Genomic DNA, 14,054 nt, shown 5'->3' with positions numbered 1-14,054 from the left:
CAGTCAGTTATGATATTAATAAACTTCCAGGCATATGTATCATATTATAATGATGGTATAATGAGGCTCAGGTGAATTGAAGGTCGTTGGGGTCTTTATTGGGCAGGCGCCAGTGACTGGCTAAGACTAGTACCCAGTTGTCTGCTTGTTTCCTTGTTTGAGTTACTTTGAGCCCAGAAATGCCTTCTGGCTTGCTTAATTGTGGGTGGACTAGGGCAGACCCTTTCTAGAATAGGATGACCTCAGTGTCTTTGCAGGCAACCTGAAATCCCCTATCTAACTTTCCTGCCTGTTTTCTAAGAGCCATGAACCCCCTTTTCATTAATATGGATGTCGAAGACAGGAGGTCTCTTCTTCTATATCTACTTCCTTCTGAAGAGGGTTCTAGCCCCTGCTTTTTGAGATTTCATGGGGTTCTTTCCCTCTCTGCCTTTGTCAGGACAGGGTCTTGGGTTTCCTGCCGAAGTGCCGCCTCAGTCCCTAGACAAGGAAAAATGAGGATACAAACTCGTTACTTGAATCACATATCCAGTTATGTCCTTTCAAGCGGGTGAAGGAAAACAGGCTTGGTTAATATATTTCGTTAAAGAAAGAAAAAACTTGGGTTAAAGATCCCCTCCCTGTTTGGCCTAAATCCATTCCTGCCTTATGATGGGCCAAGGAGAATGCTGAGTTTCAATGATCCTTATCAGTAGCCAGAGGACTTGAGTCACTAGTTTCAAGATAATTATCTGAGTTTGAGGGAGAGGGTCTTTCTCCCAAGAAAGGAGGAAAGGAAAGATTTAACTAAAAGGATTAAGAATTTTGCCCTATCAGTCTGGGTATCCAGTTTCATTTAAAGATTTCCCTTTCGTGTTTCCCTAGTACTTTCTTTTAGAATCCTCTAGCACTGCTCTCATTCTTTATAGTGACCATTTACATACTCGTCTTTTCCCCCTGGCTTGACCGTAAGCTTGGGATAGGGACTGTGACTCTTTATACTGCTAACTCCCAGCATGTAGTAGGTATTGATGCTTCGAATGAGTTAGGTAAGTCTATTTATACCAATATCTAGACTAGTGAGAGAAATGGATTAAGAAGAATGTGATAAAATAGACAAACTGGAAATTTGAGGCAGCATAATGTAATCGCTCGGAGCAGGGATTCTGGAGCCAGGCCGCCTAGGTTTTCTCCTGGCTCCACCACCTCTTACTAGTGAAGTGGCCTTGGGCAAGTCTGTCTCAGCTGACTGATTTGTAAAACATGAATAATGATAGAATCTACTTCATGGTTTCATAAATGACATAAGTGCTTGCTAAATAAATAACCTGGAATTCAGATATTCAATTATTCTAATTAAATTATATTTTGTGGAACATTCCCACCCTAACTTTATAACATTATAGGCCGAATGAAGCCAGTTTTGCTGCCCTGTCCTCATGTTTGATGGTTTCTTTTTTGAAAGGTAGTCTAGAAGGTTATAAAAAAAATACCTGGCAAAGTTAGTGCAGTTTTGTTAATAACAATAGTAGCAGTTACCATTTCTCAAGATTATGAAAGCTCCATTCAAATGAAAGTATGAAGCACCTTTCAAAGTCACATAAAAATAGTTTGGGGATTATCTGCTAGTTTAGATGATCTCATCGCTATCCTCTGTTCATGAGGAGTTGAATGACAACTTATTTATTTTCCCTGCAAAATGATGTAGCTAGAACAAGAATAGTCAATAATATTGCATCTTGGGTTCGTGTAGTACTTTTTTACTTTTTGTAAGTATTCTTTAAGTATCTCTATGAAGTGTCTAAGACACGGATGTAGACATTTTACTGCTGAGAAAACACAATCAGGGGCACCTGACTCTCTTGAAGGCATCTCATAGCTACTTCCTAAAGTAGCTAAAGACAATAAGTAACCTGACATCATGCAGTGGAATTCTTCAGACCTTTGAGGGAAAAGCATATGACGCAAAACACACACAACTTTTTATTTGGACTCTAGGGTAAACTGGTCACATCCTCTTCCTCATATGTGATTGGAATAGAACTTGAGAGCTGAAAAGACCCCCTTATAGTTCATCCTCCTCATTTAACAGATGCAGAAACGGACTGATGTGTAAAACACATTTAAAGAAGTGACTTGTCTAAGACCACGTAATTAGGTCCCTGGTAATTAGGGAATTGAAATTCAGGTTTCCTGAGTGGTGGCTGCAGTAAACTTTGTTGCTTCCTTTAACTGATGATGTGGTTAACCTGAGAGCCAGGTAAGTAGGAACATAATTCCATTCTTCTTGTTGTAGAAACCTCAGACATCGAGGAGACAATCAAAGGAAAATCAATCTTAGACTGTAGAGGGAGAACTGTGTATTGAACCAGCACCATAGATAAAGGGGCCTTTTTATTTTTTTTAAATCATGGCGCAACCCTTTGGGAGCAAGATTCATTTGTTTATTCATTCCACACTGAGTTCTTATTGGATGCCAGCCACATTCTGCTACAAACTCAAACTGGCAGCACAGTGATGAATAAGATAATCACTGTCCTTAAGGTGCTTACAGTTTAGAAGAGAAAAACCAATGTATAAATAGATTATTATTTTTTTTAAAGTGTGATTAGTTCATCCATTCATTTACTCAGTCCTTAGCATAGCAGCCAGAGAGATCCTTTTAAAATGTGAGTTAAATCATTACTGCTTTACTACAGTCCTTGGAGTAAAAGCAGCATCCTTGGAGCCTCCTGCAAGGCTCTCCGTGATTTGCCCTGCTCTTCCACACGTCATTATTACTTGCCCCCTTGCTGGACTCCTTGCTTCTCCTTGAACAGTGCCAGGCATGCTCCCTCTGCTTGGTAACACACTTCCCTCAAAAGTCCACCTCCTTTAACTGTTAATTGTCACCTTCTCCAGAAGCGTTTCTTGACTACTTTGTTCACAGCTGCAGCCATGGTCCACCCACCGGGCATGCCCCAGCTCTCTTCCCTGCACTGTTTTTACCCATAGCACTTCTGACTTGCTGTATAATTTACTTCTCTATTTTGTTTGTCTCCTGCATTAGTTTGTGAACTCCATGGGGGCAGAACTTTCAGTCTGCTTTGTATCTCTGTATCTAGAACAGTGTGTGGCACACAGTAAGCATTCAGTAAAGATTGGTTGAATAAATATCTTCAGCAAACACATAGCACCTACTGCTAACAGGCAACATGCTGGGTTAATTATTTGGTAGAAGTAGTGACAGAGTGTAGTGCAACGGGACAATGAAGAAGGGAGCAGCTAACCTGGTCTCTGGGTTTCATTAGGGAGGTTTCCTTTAAGAAATGACCATTGAGCTGGATTTTGAAAGTAGGAGGTAGCCAGGGGAAGAAGGATGAATAGGCTTGGGGGTAGTTTTGAAGGGATACAACTTATCTTTATTGTAATTGGAACTTTGATTCTTCTTAGGGGAGGTTAAAATTTTAGTAAACTGATACTTGGAGTTGAAATTTGTTAGTGCCTTAGAAGATCTGAACATAGATTTTAGTAGCAAAGTTGTATCATTTAGTCCTAGTATAAATGAAACCAGGGGAGGGGAGGTCAGATATTACCACAAATTTAATGGCTTCATACAACGCATTGCTACAAGGTTTCTCAACCTCAGCATTGTTGCTACTTATATAATTCTTTGCTGTGGGTGTTGTCCTGTGCATTGTAGGATGTTTAGCAGCATCTCTGGCGTCTTCCCTCTGGATGCTAATAGCACCCACCCCCACAGTGTGACAACTAGAAATGTGTCCAGACATTGTTAAATGTGCCCTGGGAAGCAAAATCGCCTTCCAGTTGAGAACCGCACACTAGAGTCACTGCGTTACTGTTGGTGGCGTCCAGGGGTTCCTGTCTTTAGCAACTTTGCATACGATTGTGGAAGGGAAATATTTATACTTTAATAGAGTAACCGCATTTCTGAATCTAGAACTGGATAAACATTTGAAATTGGCAATTCCTTAAACATGATATTCATGTAACTGTGTTGAAGGTAGAAATAAAAGTGCCTCTAAAATAGTTTGGACCCTAGGAACTGGAGAAAGGTGCACAGAGGATGACATTTTGAGTTCGACTTAGAATAAGGTTTGTATTGGAGGAGAAGGACACATCTCAGACAAAGGGAATATCGTTGCTGAGGGCTGGAACGTGTTCTGAGTAGTTCTGGGAGTTGCAGGCTGGGGAGAAGGCACGTGAGTGAAACTGGGTTGTGAAGAGCCTTAAATGTCTATGAAGGTGAAGGAGTTTAGGCTGTTTTCTGGCATTGCATATTTTCATTTCAGTTGCTGCATACCAAATATCACAAACTTAGTGGCTTAAAACAAAGACAGATTTGGTATCTCTCAGTGGGTCAAAAGTCCTGGCTTTAGCTGCGTTTTCTGCTGAGAGTCTCAAGAGGATGAGATGAAGGCGTGAGCTGGCTCCATCCTCATCTGAAGGCTGGACTAGGGAAAGCTCTCTTTAGCTCTCTTTGCAAGCGCCCTCAGGTTGTCAGAATTCATTTCCTTGGGGCTGTATGACTAAGGTCTCCATTTTCTTGCTCTCTGTTGGCTGGGATCACTCTCAGCTCCTAGAAGCTGCTCTCGGGTCCTTGCCATGTATAGTTCTGTAATATTGCTGTTTGCTTCTTCAAGGCCAGCTGGAAAATCTCTCTAACTTAGAATCTGTCTCTTCAGCCGCCTAGGACAGAGTCTTATATTAAAACTCATATAATGGAAAGTAATCGAGGGAGTGACTCTCCCATCACTTCTGTTGGCTATAAGCAAGTCAGGTTCCACCCACACTCAAGGGAAGGGCATATGACACAAAGGCGTGGCTACCCAGAGACCAGAATTTGAATTCTGGAGCCATCTTTGAATTCTGACTACCATATATGCACTTTCAGCTCCATGAAGGCAGGGGCCAAGTCTTTTTAAATTTTTTGCTCAACACTGTATCTCCAGTGCCTGGTACATATTAAGTGCTTTACAGATGTCATATGAATGAAATCGGTGAATGAGTATATTTGATAGATGGTTGAATGCTCTTTATGGTTTCAGCCCCTGTACTGATAATTTCACATTAAGAAACAGTCAGATTTCTTTGGTATTATTAATTTCTTCACTCTAGATAAAACTATAAACATTTTTACCTTAAACCTTAAAGTAAAACCTAAAATTAGTTGTTTGTTATCACAAGTGTCAATCAGAACGATTGTGTCAGATAGGCAACACCCATTGGAAAAATAATTTAGGGCTACATTGCACCAAACTAGCAGATTTCTTGTAACAGCCAGAAATGTTGGCAGGTTTGGAGTTTGGGGGGAAGAGGGGGGTGGTTAGATTGTCTGAATTTTAACAGCTATTGCTAGCTAATAAACATCATTTCAGAAACACTTTGAAAATACTGATTGTTTCGTAACAGCTGCATAATAATAGAGATTTTAGTCTAACTTGTATTTATAACTATATATAGTTTGGTGTTAATAATTACAGTTCTTCATACTTGTCATAGGAAACATCTATTGAGCAAAAATTAGATCTTGAGTTGTCCATTGATAAAGTGCCATTTTATCTTCACAAAATCAGATATTTCTGACACCAAAGTTGATGTTTTTCCACTAGATCTTGCTGTTCAAATTCAGGTTATGAGAAAACCAGTATGTGCCAGAGGGTACTAGAAGCCACGAAGCAAGCATGGCACATCTTCCTGGAGTATCAATTTTAGTGATATATTCCAAAGTAGAACATTTTTTTTCTATTAAGACAAATACAGATATTATAGGATAGCATGCAAAATACGAATGAATTCTAAAACGAAATTTCTTATAGTACGTTGTTTTAGGTGACTCCTCCTAGGTTCTGTCATGCCTTGATTTATGGTCACTCTCCTCTGCCCTTCAGGTGTGTCTGTGGACAAGTTTGAGAGGCACTGTACTGTACCAGGCTCCCTTCCACTGGATCTTGGCAGATGGTAAGATTCAAAGACGTTTCAGGTGGAGGTTAGTGCTACAAGGCAAGAAAAATCAAGAGTCAGAGTCCACCAATCAAGGGTAGGTTGGTGGCAGTCTGGCTGGTTCCAGATGTCCTTAGTCACTCATCAGGGGGCCTTACCAGGATAGCTGGAATGACACCTGAGTCTCTCTAGGTAGTCTTTTATTATTCTAAACTTCTTCCCATAATTCAAATATATTCCAAAGAAGGTGACGGCAGAAGCTGAAGGTCTCTTGAGGCTGTGGTTCAGAAGTCCCATATTACTTCCTCTACATCCTGTCACTCAAAGCAAATCACAGTGTGAACCCAGACTGAAGGAATGGGGAGGAAGACTCCACCTCTTGCTGGGAGGGGCTGCAAAGCTGGCCTTTAAAAAATCCACCATATGACCTTGAGCAAGTTACTTAACTCCTTTATAACTTAATTTTTTAAAAATCTGTAAAATGGGGATAATATTAATATCTACCTCCTGGGCTGGTTGTAAGGGTGAAATATGTTGTTACATGAAAAGTATAGCTGATAATTAAAGCTCAGTAAATGTCATCTATTACTGTTCTTGTGTTTCTGCCTAATGAAAGCTTAGCTGTCCTTAAGAAGCAACCTTCTTCCTTCCTGAAGCTTCTGTAATTTTCTTGTCTCTTGAAAAACATACTGTCTTAGCTTCTCATTTGGTGGTTAGTATGTATTGCCTTATGTTACTGTTTTGTCTGTACAGGACATAGCGCATTGGAAGTTCAGCCACTGGAGAGTACAGGCCAATGTTCATATAATTTTTTGTGGGATTCCCAGGGCCTGGCTCTCAACGATGTTTAGTGAATGAATCCTATATTATTCAAAAGAAGATACAAGCATTTCTTTTCTGTTATTTCAGTACTTTTAGTCAAAATACAGAAGTAAAAATGTGAAAGGAAAAATTAAACTCCAGATACAGAGTCTCGCTCACTATTTACTATTTAATGAAATTTGTCATATTCACATGGAGAAGATTTAATTCCCTGAGGCAGGAGGAGGGAGGAAGCGTACTTTTTGCTGGTCTAAAAAATAATGAAGATTTAATTTAGATTTAAATTGGAGAGAATTAGAAAAAGATTTAAAAGCAATAAAGTTTATTTTATTTTAATGGTCACTTCAATTATTTTCGAATTCCAGGAGGTACGAATTCTCAACTTTAACTATATCAAAGAATGTTGGAATTTTAATAAAAAACAAGGTCTCTTGGTTTTTATAAATGGAAGACGTTGTTTATAATAAAAAGACTTTTGTTTTTCTAACTTATGATCTTTCCTTGTTGTACTAAATAAATGTAGGTGCTTTTATAACACTCTTAAGGAATCCTGTATAGGAATCAGGTTTAACTTGCCTAATGCTAATAGCATGAAGTCGGGGTACAGTGTGGAAAGGTAAAAAAAATCTGGCATCTGCTGTTACGTGTTGTTAACTCCCTCAGCAGACGTTAAATCATTTCAAGTACAATAATAGTGTGGGAGGTAAATTAACTAACCATTAACAATCTTATAAATACACAATTAACATGCCAACATTTATATGACACATTGATGGGGCAGCAGTAATTTTTGATTGGGAGTTTGCAGATCTTTGCGAAGCCTCAGGCTGTTGCTTTTGCAGACAAGTTTCACAGGTTGCAGGTGAGGCTTCTTGGAGTCTATCTGGCAGAGAGAAGTGAGTGCAGGGAGTGTTTTGAAAGTCCGGGAAGGGGAATTGCCTTTTACAATTGGCAGAACTTGAGCATTTTAAGTCGTGTTGCTGCCTATCTCAGGTCCTTAGGGACTGAAGAGGTATAGGGAGGGTTCATTTGCTTATGGTGGGTTATTTTAAAAAATAACAGAATATTTCAGGTATGGATTTCTTAGCTGAAGTTGCATGAATCTCTAGGGATTTTCAAAAAGATAATTAGACTTAACTGGGAACTTAAAGTATACCCTTCCTCTTTGGTTTCAGATCAACAAGTAGATGATCTCAAAAGTTCCTTCCATGTTTAAAACGTGACTTTTATATTTTGACCAGCCATAACGTGCGCTGCTTATTTCTTGCTATTGTACAAATCACTGTTGCATTAGGAGAGAGGCTAAGGGTTTAGTCTGCTGTGTAACACACTTACTGGCTTACATTTTTCAAAAGACCCATGGAAGAAATTTCTCTCAGGCCTCAGAACCCGGAGAGCTCAACAATAGGATTTTTAAAAATCACGTTGATTATGACAATTATAATTCTTTGTTCCTCTTTGTTTAGAGAGGCTGTATAGTGATTAAGATCTCAAGCTCTTAGATTTGATTCTTGATTCTCTTATTAGCTGTCTGGCTTTGGGCAGGTTTTTAACCTTTCTGTACCTCAGTTTTTTCATCTATAAAATGGAGATAAAAATAGTAACTTTCTAATAGGGTTGTTTTGAGAATTATATGAATTGATCCATGTGAAAAAGAAAGAATAAGTCTAGCTTTTAATAAATTAAGGTTAGCTATTATAATTGCTTTTGCTTCTGGGATTCTGCAGTTCGTCTGTAGCAAATGTATAAGATCTTATGGAATGCACTGGCTTATGGAGTCATCCTGAGTTACTTCCCCTTTGCCACTTTTTCTCATCTACTTTTTTATAGTGTTATACCGTATATTTTTCTATAAGCCATTGCAAATAAAATTTGAAAAGCATATGCGTATAAAGTTATTATTAAAAATATACTTGTATTAAGACTTGATACCCATTAAAACCTATAAAACCCATAAAAATGTACTTTCCTCTTTAGGACATGTGCCAAGTTACTGTAGGCAGGCCATACAATTGTTAATGAACACAAAATGGTTATATAAAGTGGTAATAGCATCCAAATTGCACCTAGAACCACACTTAGAACATAGTAGGAACTTATAAATATTTGTTGAGTGAATGAAGTATAAAAGGAGACCCACCCACTACATTAAAAATGGCCATGTCATTTTGAGACATCTCTTACCATCCTCCTAATCTGCATGATGTCCTCAGTGCTCCCTTTTTTAGTAAAACAAAGCTTTATGTTCTGAGGAACCTGGACTTAAAAAAATGGGAGAACCTGTGAAAAGTAGGACATCTTAGGGGAACAGACCTCCTGGAGCCTGAAATTATTGTTTATCTGCTAGCTAAAGTGTATAAAAAGGACTGTCTCAGAGAGTCAAGAGTCAGTGACATCCAGGAAAGGCATTCAGGACCTGAAGAAACAGCATTTGTAAAAACGGAGAGCAGCAGTTCTAAGCCATGTTCTGTGAAACACTGTTATGCGTTGATATATTTTAGTGTTCCTAGAGGAAAAAAAATGTTTTGAGATCAAATAAGTTCGGGATTTGCGATATTAGATTTGTTTTACTAGATTCTCCACTCTTGGATATTCACAATATATATTAGTCTCTTAAAAACTTTGAGAAGTGCTATAATTAAAGAGCAAGAAGAAAAGGTATTTAATTTTTTTTTAATATGGCATTTCCTAGACATTTTTTAAAATTTTAAACTGAAATCTAAAAAATTGTGGTAAAATTTATACAACATAAAATTTACTATTTTAACCATTTGTAAAGGTACAGTTCAGTGGCATTGAGTACATTCATATTGTTGTACAACCATCCCTACCCTTGGTCTCCAGAGCTTTGCCATCTTCCCAAACTGAAGCATACCCATTAAACACTTACTCCCCATTCCCCACTCCTACCAGCCCTGGCAACTGCCCTCCTTCCTCCTTCTCTGACTTTGACTATGATGGGTACCTCATATAAGTGGTTCCCATACTATCTGTCCTTTTGTGATGAGCTTATCTTATTTAGCGTAATATCCTCAGGGTTCATCTGTGTGGTAACATGTGTCAGAATTTCCTTTTCTTTTTAATGCTGAATAACATTCCAGTGTGTGTGTGTGTGTGTGTGTGTGTGTGTGTGTATGCACCACATTTTGTGCATTCTCTGCCTTGTATTTTTAATGACTGTGTAGTAGTCCATTGTGTGTTTGTGTCATGGCATATGCACTGTTGAGGATATTTAGGTTGCTTTCAGATTTTCAGTTATCTCCTAAGAGAAAATCCTAGAACTGGGCTTGCCTAAAGGCTACTCATGTTTTACACTTTGATAAGTATTACTAAATAACTCCCTAAAAAGACCCATTTCTCTGAACCCATGTCAACAGTAGGTTTTAAAAATCTTTGCTCTTTGCATAACTGATCAGAGCAAATAACTTGTTTTTATCTGTGTTCAGAATTTGTCTTAGAAATCAAATCTACTTTCAAATGATAATTTGCTGCTCTTAAAGTAATTTAAAACATATTATTTGGCTTCGAAAGTCGTGTTGGAATAAGTCGATAGTGTCCCAACGTGACGATTTTGAAGGGCACATTGAAGAGAGACTCTTGTATCTGTATTAATAGCAGAAAGGCAGTCCTTTCTGTATAACCACACTTAGACATGACCTGTTTATATGTGTCTAATCTCTACTACAGAGTTGTAAGTCAGATGGCAACATATACTAAATTCCTGCCATGTGTGTGATCCTTTGTTGCCGGAGGGGCGTGGTGTTTGAGCCCGGTCCTGTGGGACTTGCATTCTGAACCCTCAAGTTCTTGGCATAGGAGGTGGAACGCACGCTTCCCAGGCCAGCCTGTGACAGTTCTCTGTCTGAACTAGTATGGAATACGTATTTGCTGAGTGAATCCTGCAGACTCCTCACTGTACGAAGTCCGAGTGTGCTGATAGAGAAGGTACCTGCTCTTGTTGAGGTGTCTTGAGGGTTCCGTCTGTAAGGATGAAGTCAGGGAGTTGGTGTGTGCCCTTGGAAGCGTTTGCCCATAACTGTTTTCTTCGTAAGAGATGATGGAGCAGGTCCATTTTCTTGAAAAGAGCTGTCGTGGGTACTTCAGTCTGCTTTTGTTGCTTTGCCCTTCGCTACTTGACATTTGGTGCCAGAACACCCATTAAATATGTGGCTTCTCACCGAAGCCCTTGTTTTTGCAGGGGAGAACTGTTCAGCATGAAGTTGGAAGTGCCTGCTCCTCTTCTGCTGGCAACCAGTTGCCTTATTTTTATGGGGAAGTTGCTTATTGTGATTGCTCCGAAGATATTTGCTGCTCGGGTGATCTCTGACGCTGTTACAAAACAAAAAACTCATTTATGAGTAATTCTGTGCTTATATACATCTCTTCGTGGTTATATAAGAAGTTCTTATTTTTACAAGTGAAATTTAAATGCTGCCCATTCATTCTGTACTCTTTTTTAAGTTAATACACTTAAAATGGTGGGCTGACATTAACACTCTGAGTCTGTCTCAAAAATTTGAAAGAAGAATCCCATTGTATTCAGAGATGTGTTCTATATCAAGGTATCAACTCTTGGATTTAGGGTTGCCTTACTCACCTGTACATTTCCCATTACCATCAGTGTAAAAAAAGTACTCAGTGGATATATTTAAGGGGGAAAAATGAAAATTAATGTAATTCACTTGATTAGAGATGCGCCTCAGTTAAACTTCTGTGGTATCTTTAAGACCCACTGAGTGAAGTCAATAGACTATGTTACCAGACAAAACATTTTAAAACCTCAATTAACTGTAGCAGTTTATTAACTAGATTTATTTCCCTCATGTTCCATTTCTAGAAGAAACAAATGACAGAAAACCTGGGGTTATAGGTCTTTCTAAAACTAAATTCTAAGACTGTCTCTAGGAACATATTCAATCCAGCTTTCACATTCTTTACACTTCATAATGATTTTAGAGGAGCAGAGAGGTGACCCAGGTGACCTGCAGAATCCTCTGTCGAAAAGGAAGCACACACTTATTTTACTTGCTGTGAACTTACTAAAGTAGAGTGAGTTGTTGATGTATTTTAAGATTACTTTACACAAGAATTGAAGGCTGAAATTGGTTCTGATAGTTTTACCATCGTCATCATTATTATTAATAGCAGCTAATATTTAATTATGTGCCAGGTACTGTTTTGAGCATTTTACCTGCAGTAGCTCTTATATATCATCTCATCCCTGGAAACAACCCCCATTTTATAAATGAAGAAAGAAAACAGGCTCAGAGACGTTAACGTTATTTAGATCATATAGCTAGCAAGTGATGGGTCAGGATTTGAACTCAGTTTTGCCTCTGGCCTTAGGTTTTTAACCACTCTTCTGTAATATTTTTTTGTTGAATTCCCATTTAACTGAGGAGGTACCATCTTGTTCATTACAGTTTTAACAGGATTCAGGAAGCAGTTCTTGTAATTAGGTTTCTAAAATAAATTAATCTGGTAACATACGAGTTCGATTAATAAGTTTTATTTTAAAAGCACAATACTATCTTAAATCAGAAGAAAGGAAAATATATTTATAGAACAAAATCACTTTGGCAGTACATTTTTGTAAAATTACTAGTAACTCAGAAAGCATTGTCTGTGTCCTTTTAAAGCTAATTCACAACCATATGACAGGAAGGGGAGATGTAAACTGAAGAAATACAGTTTCATACTTTAGCACATCGTCTGAGGAATAAGAACTCGTTCCTCCATCTCCTTATAAAGTAATGAGAAGACTGGATGGAATAAAGGGAGAAAGGAAGGAAAATTTATTGTTTTAACAGTAGTTATGTGCTTTGAGTCGCCTTACTAAGGGAGTTACTATTATTTGTTTTGCAAGAGAGCAAGCCATCCTCTCTGATGCCATGGAGATCTCATTGACTATAGCTTTAGCCCCCAGGGTTTATAAGGATTTCCTTTCAGTTTAGACTTCATCCTTTTAAGCTCCTATGTACAGATATAAGTGTTGATTTTCAAGGAAGTCTTTTACCACGTTGAATTTGTTTGAAAAATGATTCAGTCATTTTCTGCCTTATTCTTAAATATTGCTGTGTACATCATGTTTCTAGGTAGGTGAGCCCGTGAAACAATATGAAGAGGAGAAAATAGCCTTTTAAAGAAACTGGCCCACAGAAAGGATGGCCTTCTTGGACAATCCAACAATCATTCTAGCTCATATTCGACAGTCACATGTGACCAGTGATGACACAGGAATGTGTGAGATGGTTCTCATTGATCATGATGTTGACCTAGAGAAGATTCATCCTCCTTCAATGCCTGGAGACAGTGGGTCAGAAATTCAGGGAAGCAATGGTGAGACTCAGGGCTATGTGTACGCCCAGTCAGTCGATATTACCTCAAGTTGGGACTTTGGTATTAGAAGACGCTCAAATACAGGTAAACATTGCCTTTTAGTCATGTCTTCTGAGCTTTAAATCAGTAAAAATCATATAGAATAATGTATAATGTTGGACTAGGTTTAATGGGGTAAGTTTCTGTGTATTAACAGGAACGGGCATGTATTAACAACACCAAGAGTGAGTCTAAGCAACATATCCGTGTCTGTGACTGAATAGAGAGAGCCTCTGGAGTGAGGATGCTATTAGAAAGTAGACAGAAGAGGAATAGGTAAAAAAGTTGGCTATGGGAGACATGCTGGATGTTCTATTTCTAAAAAGTCGTAGTGTAGGAAAGTGAAGTGGGCTTGTTTTGAGTATTTTCACAGAGCAACATTAGTCCCAGTAGGTAGACTAACGTAGAGGCAGATTTGAGGTTGACATAATAAAGAACCTTTTATAAAGGAAGCTGACCAGTCAAGGAATGCTGCTGCCGGAGACAGTTCTTGCCCCTGGAGAAATTGTGGGGGGTTGGGGACTGGAGGGAGACAGCTGAATATTTGTTAGGGCTGCTTTTAATAGGAATTCCTACATTGGGTGTGAGATTAGAAAAGAAGATCCTGTTTTTAATATATTACCTTTATTTTCATAAGTTAATCTCTACCTTTTATCTTTGTGGCTTGAAAATACTGAATTTTGGCTGGGGTGTGTGTATGTGTGTGTGTGTACACACACACACATTCATTGATTTTTAAAAGCTTATTATTGCCCATTTTCTGGCTTATATTTTTTGAAAGCTTTACAAGGAAAATGTGATAAACCAAGGCCTTTACTTAAGTAAATTATTTAGAATATATAATGTAGTTGTTCTACTATGACAGGGTATTCTGAGAGATCTTTATTTTTGGCAATCAGAAAATATAATCTAATCAGTAGCAGTAACCTGCT

At 38.4% G+C, this 14,054-nt stretch overlaps 1 protein-coding gene across 10 annotated transcripts in view; it reads left to right on the top strand.

Annotated features, from left to right (window-relative positions):
• Positions 1-14,054, top strand: part of MAPKAP1 (mitogen-activated protein kinase associated protein 1) — a 229,560-nt gene that overhangs the window by 39,803 nt on the left and 175,703 nt on the right. For 5 of the 10 annotated variants that reach the window (XM_015594281.2, XM_006917968.3, XM_006917969.3 and 2 more), the window contains 2 exons: positions 5,871-5,940; positions 12,840-13,167. The exons of 1 other annotated variant lie outside the window; for it this stretch is intronic. In XM_015594281.2, the coding sequence (XP_015449767.1) occupies positions 12,909-13,167 (259 nt within the window). In that variant the 5' untranslated portion in view covers positions 5,871-5,940; positions 12,840-12,908. Of the gene's footprint in view, positions 1-5,870; positions 6,020-12,839; positions 13,168-14,054 lie in introns of all 10 variants that reach the window. 4 more of the 10 variants (XM_015594280.2, XM_015594278.2, XM_025051280.1 and 1 more) reach the window with 3 other exon arrangements.

This window comes from Pteropus alecto, unplaced genomic scaffold (genome assembly GCF_000325575.1).
Source record: "Pteropus alecto unplaced genomic scaffold, ASM32557v1 scaffold67, whole genome shotgun sequence".
Classification (NCBI taxonomy): domain Eukaryota; kingdom Metazoa; phylum Chordata; class Mammalia; order Chiroptera; family Pteropodidae; genus Pteropus; species Pteropus alecto.
Note: the sequence above shows the minus strand (reverse complement) of the source record. Positions and strands in the feature narration are given on the sequence as shown.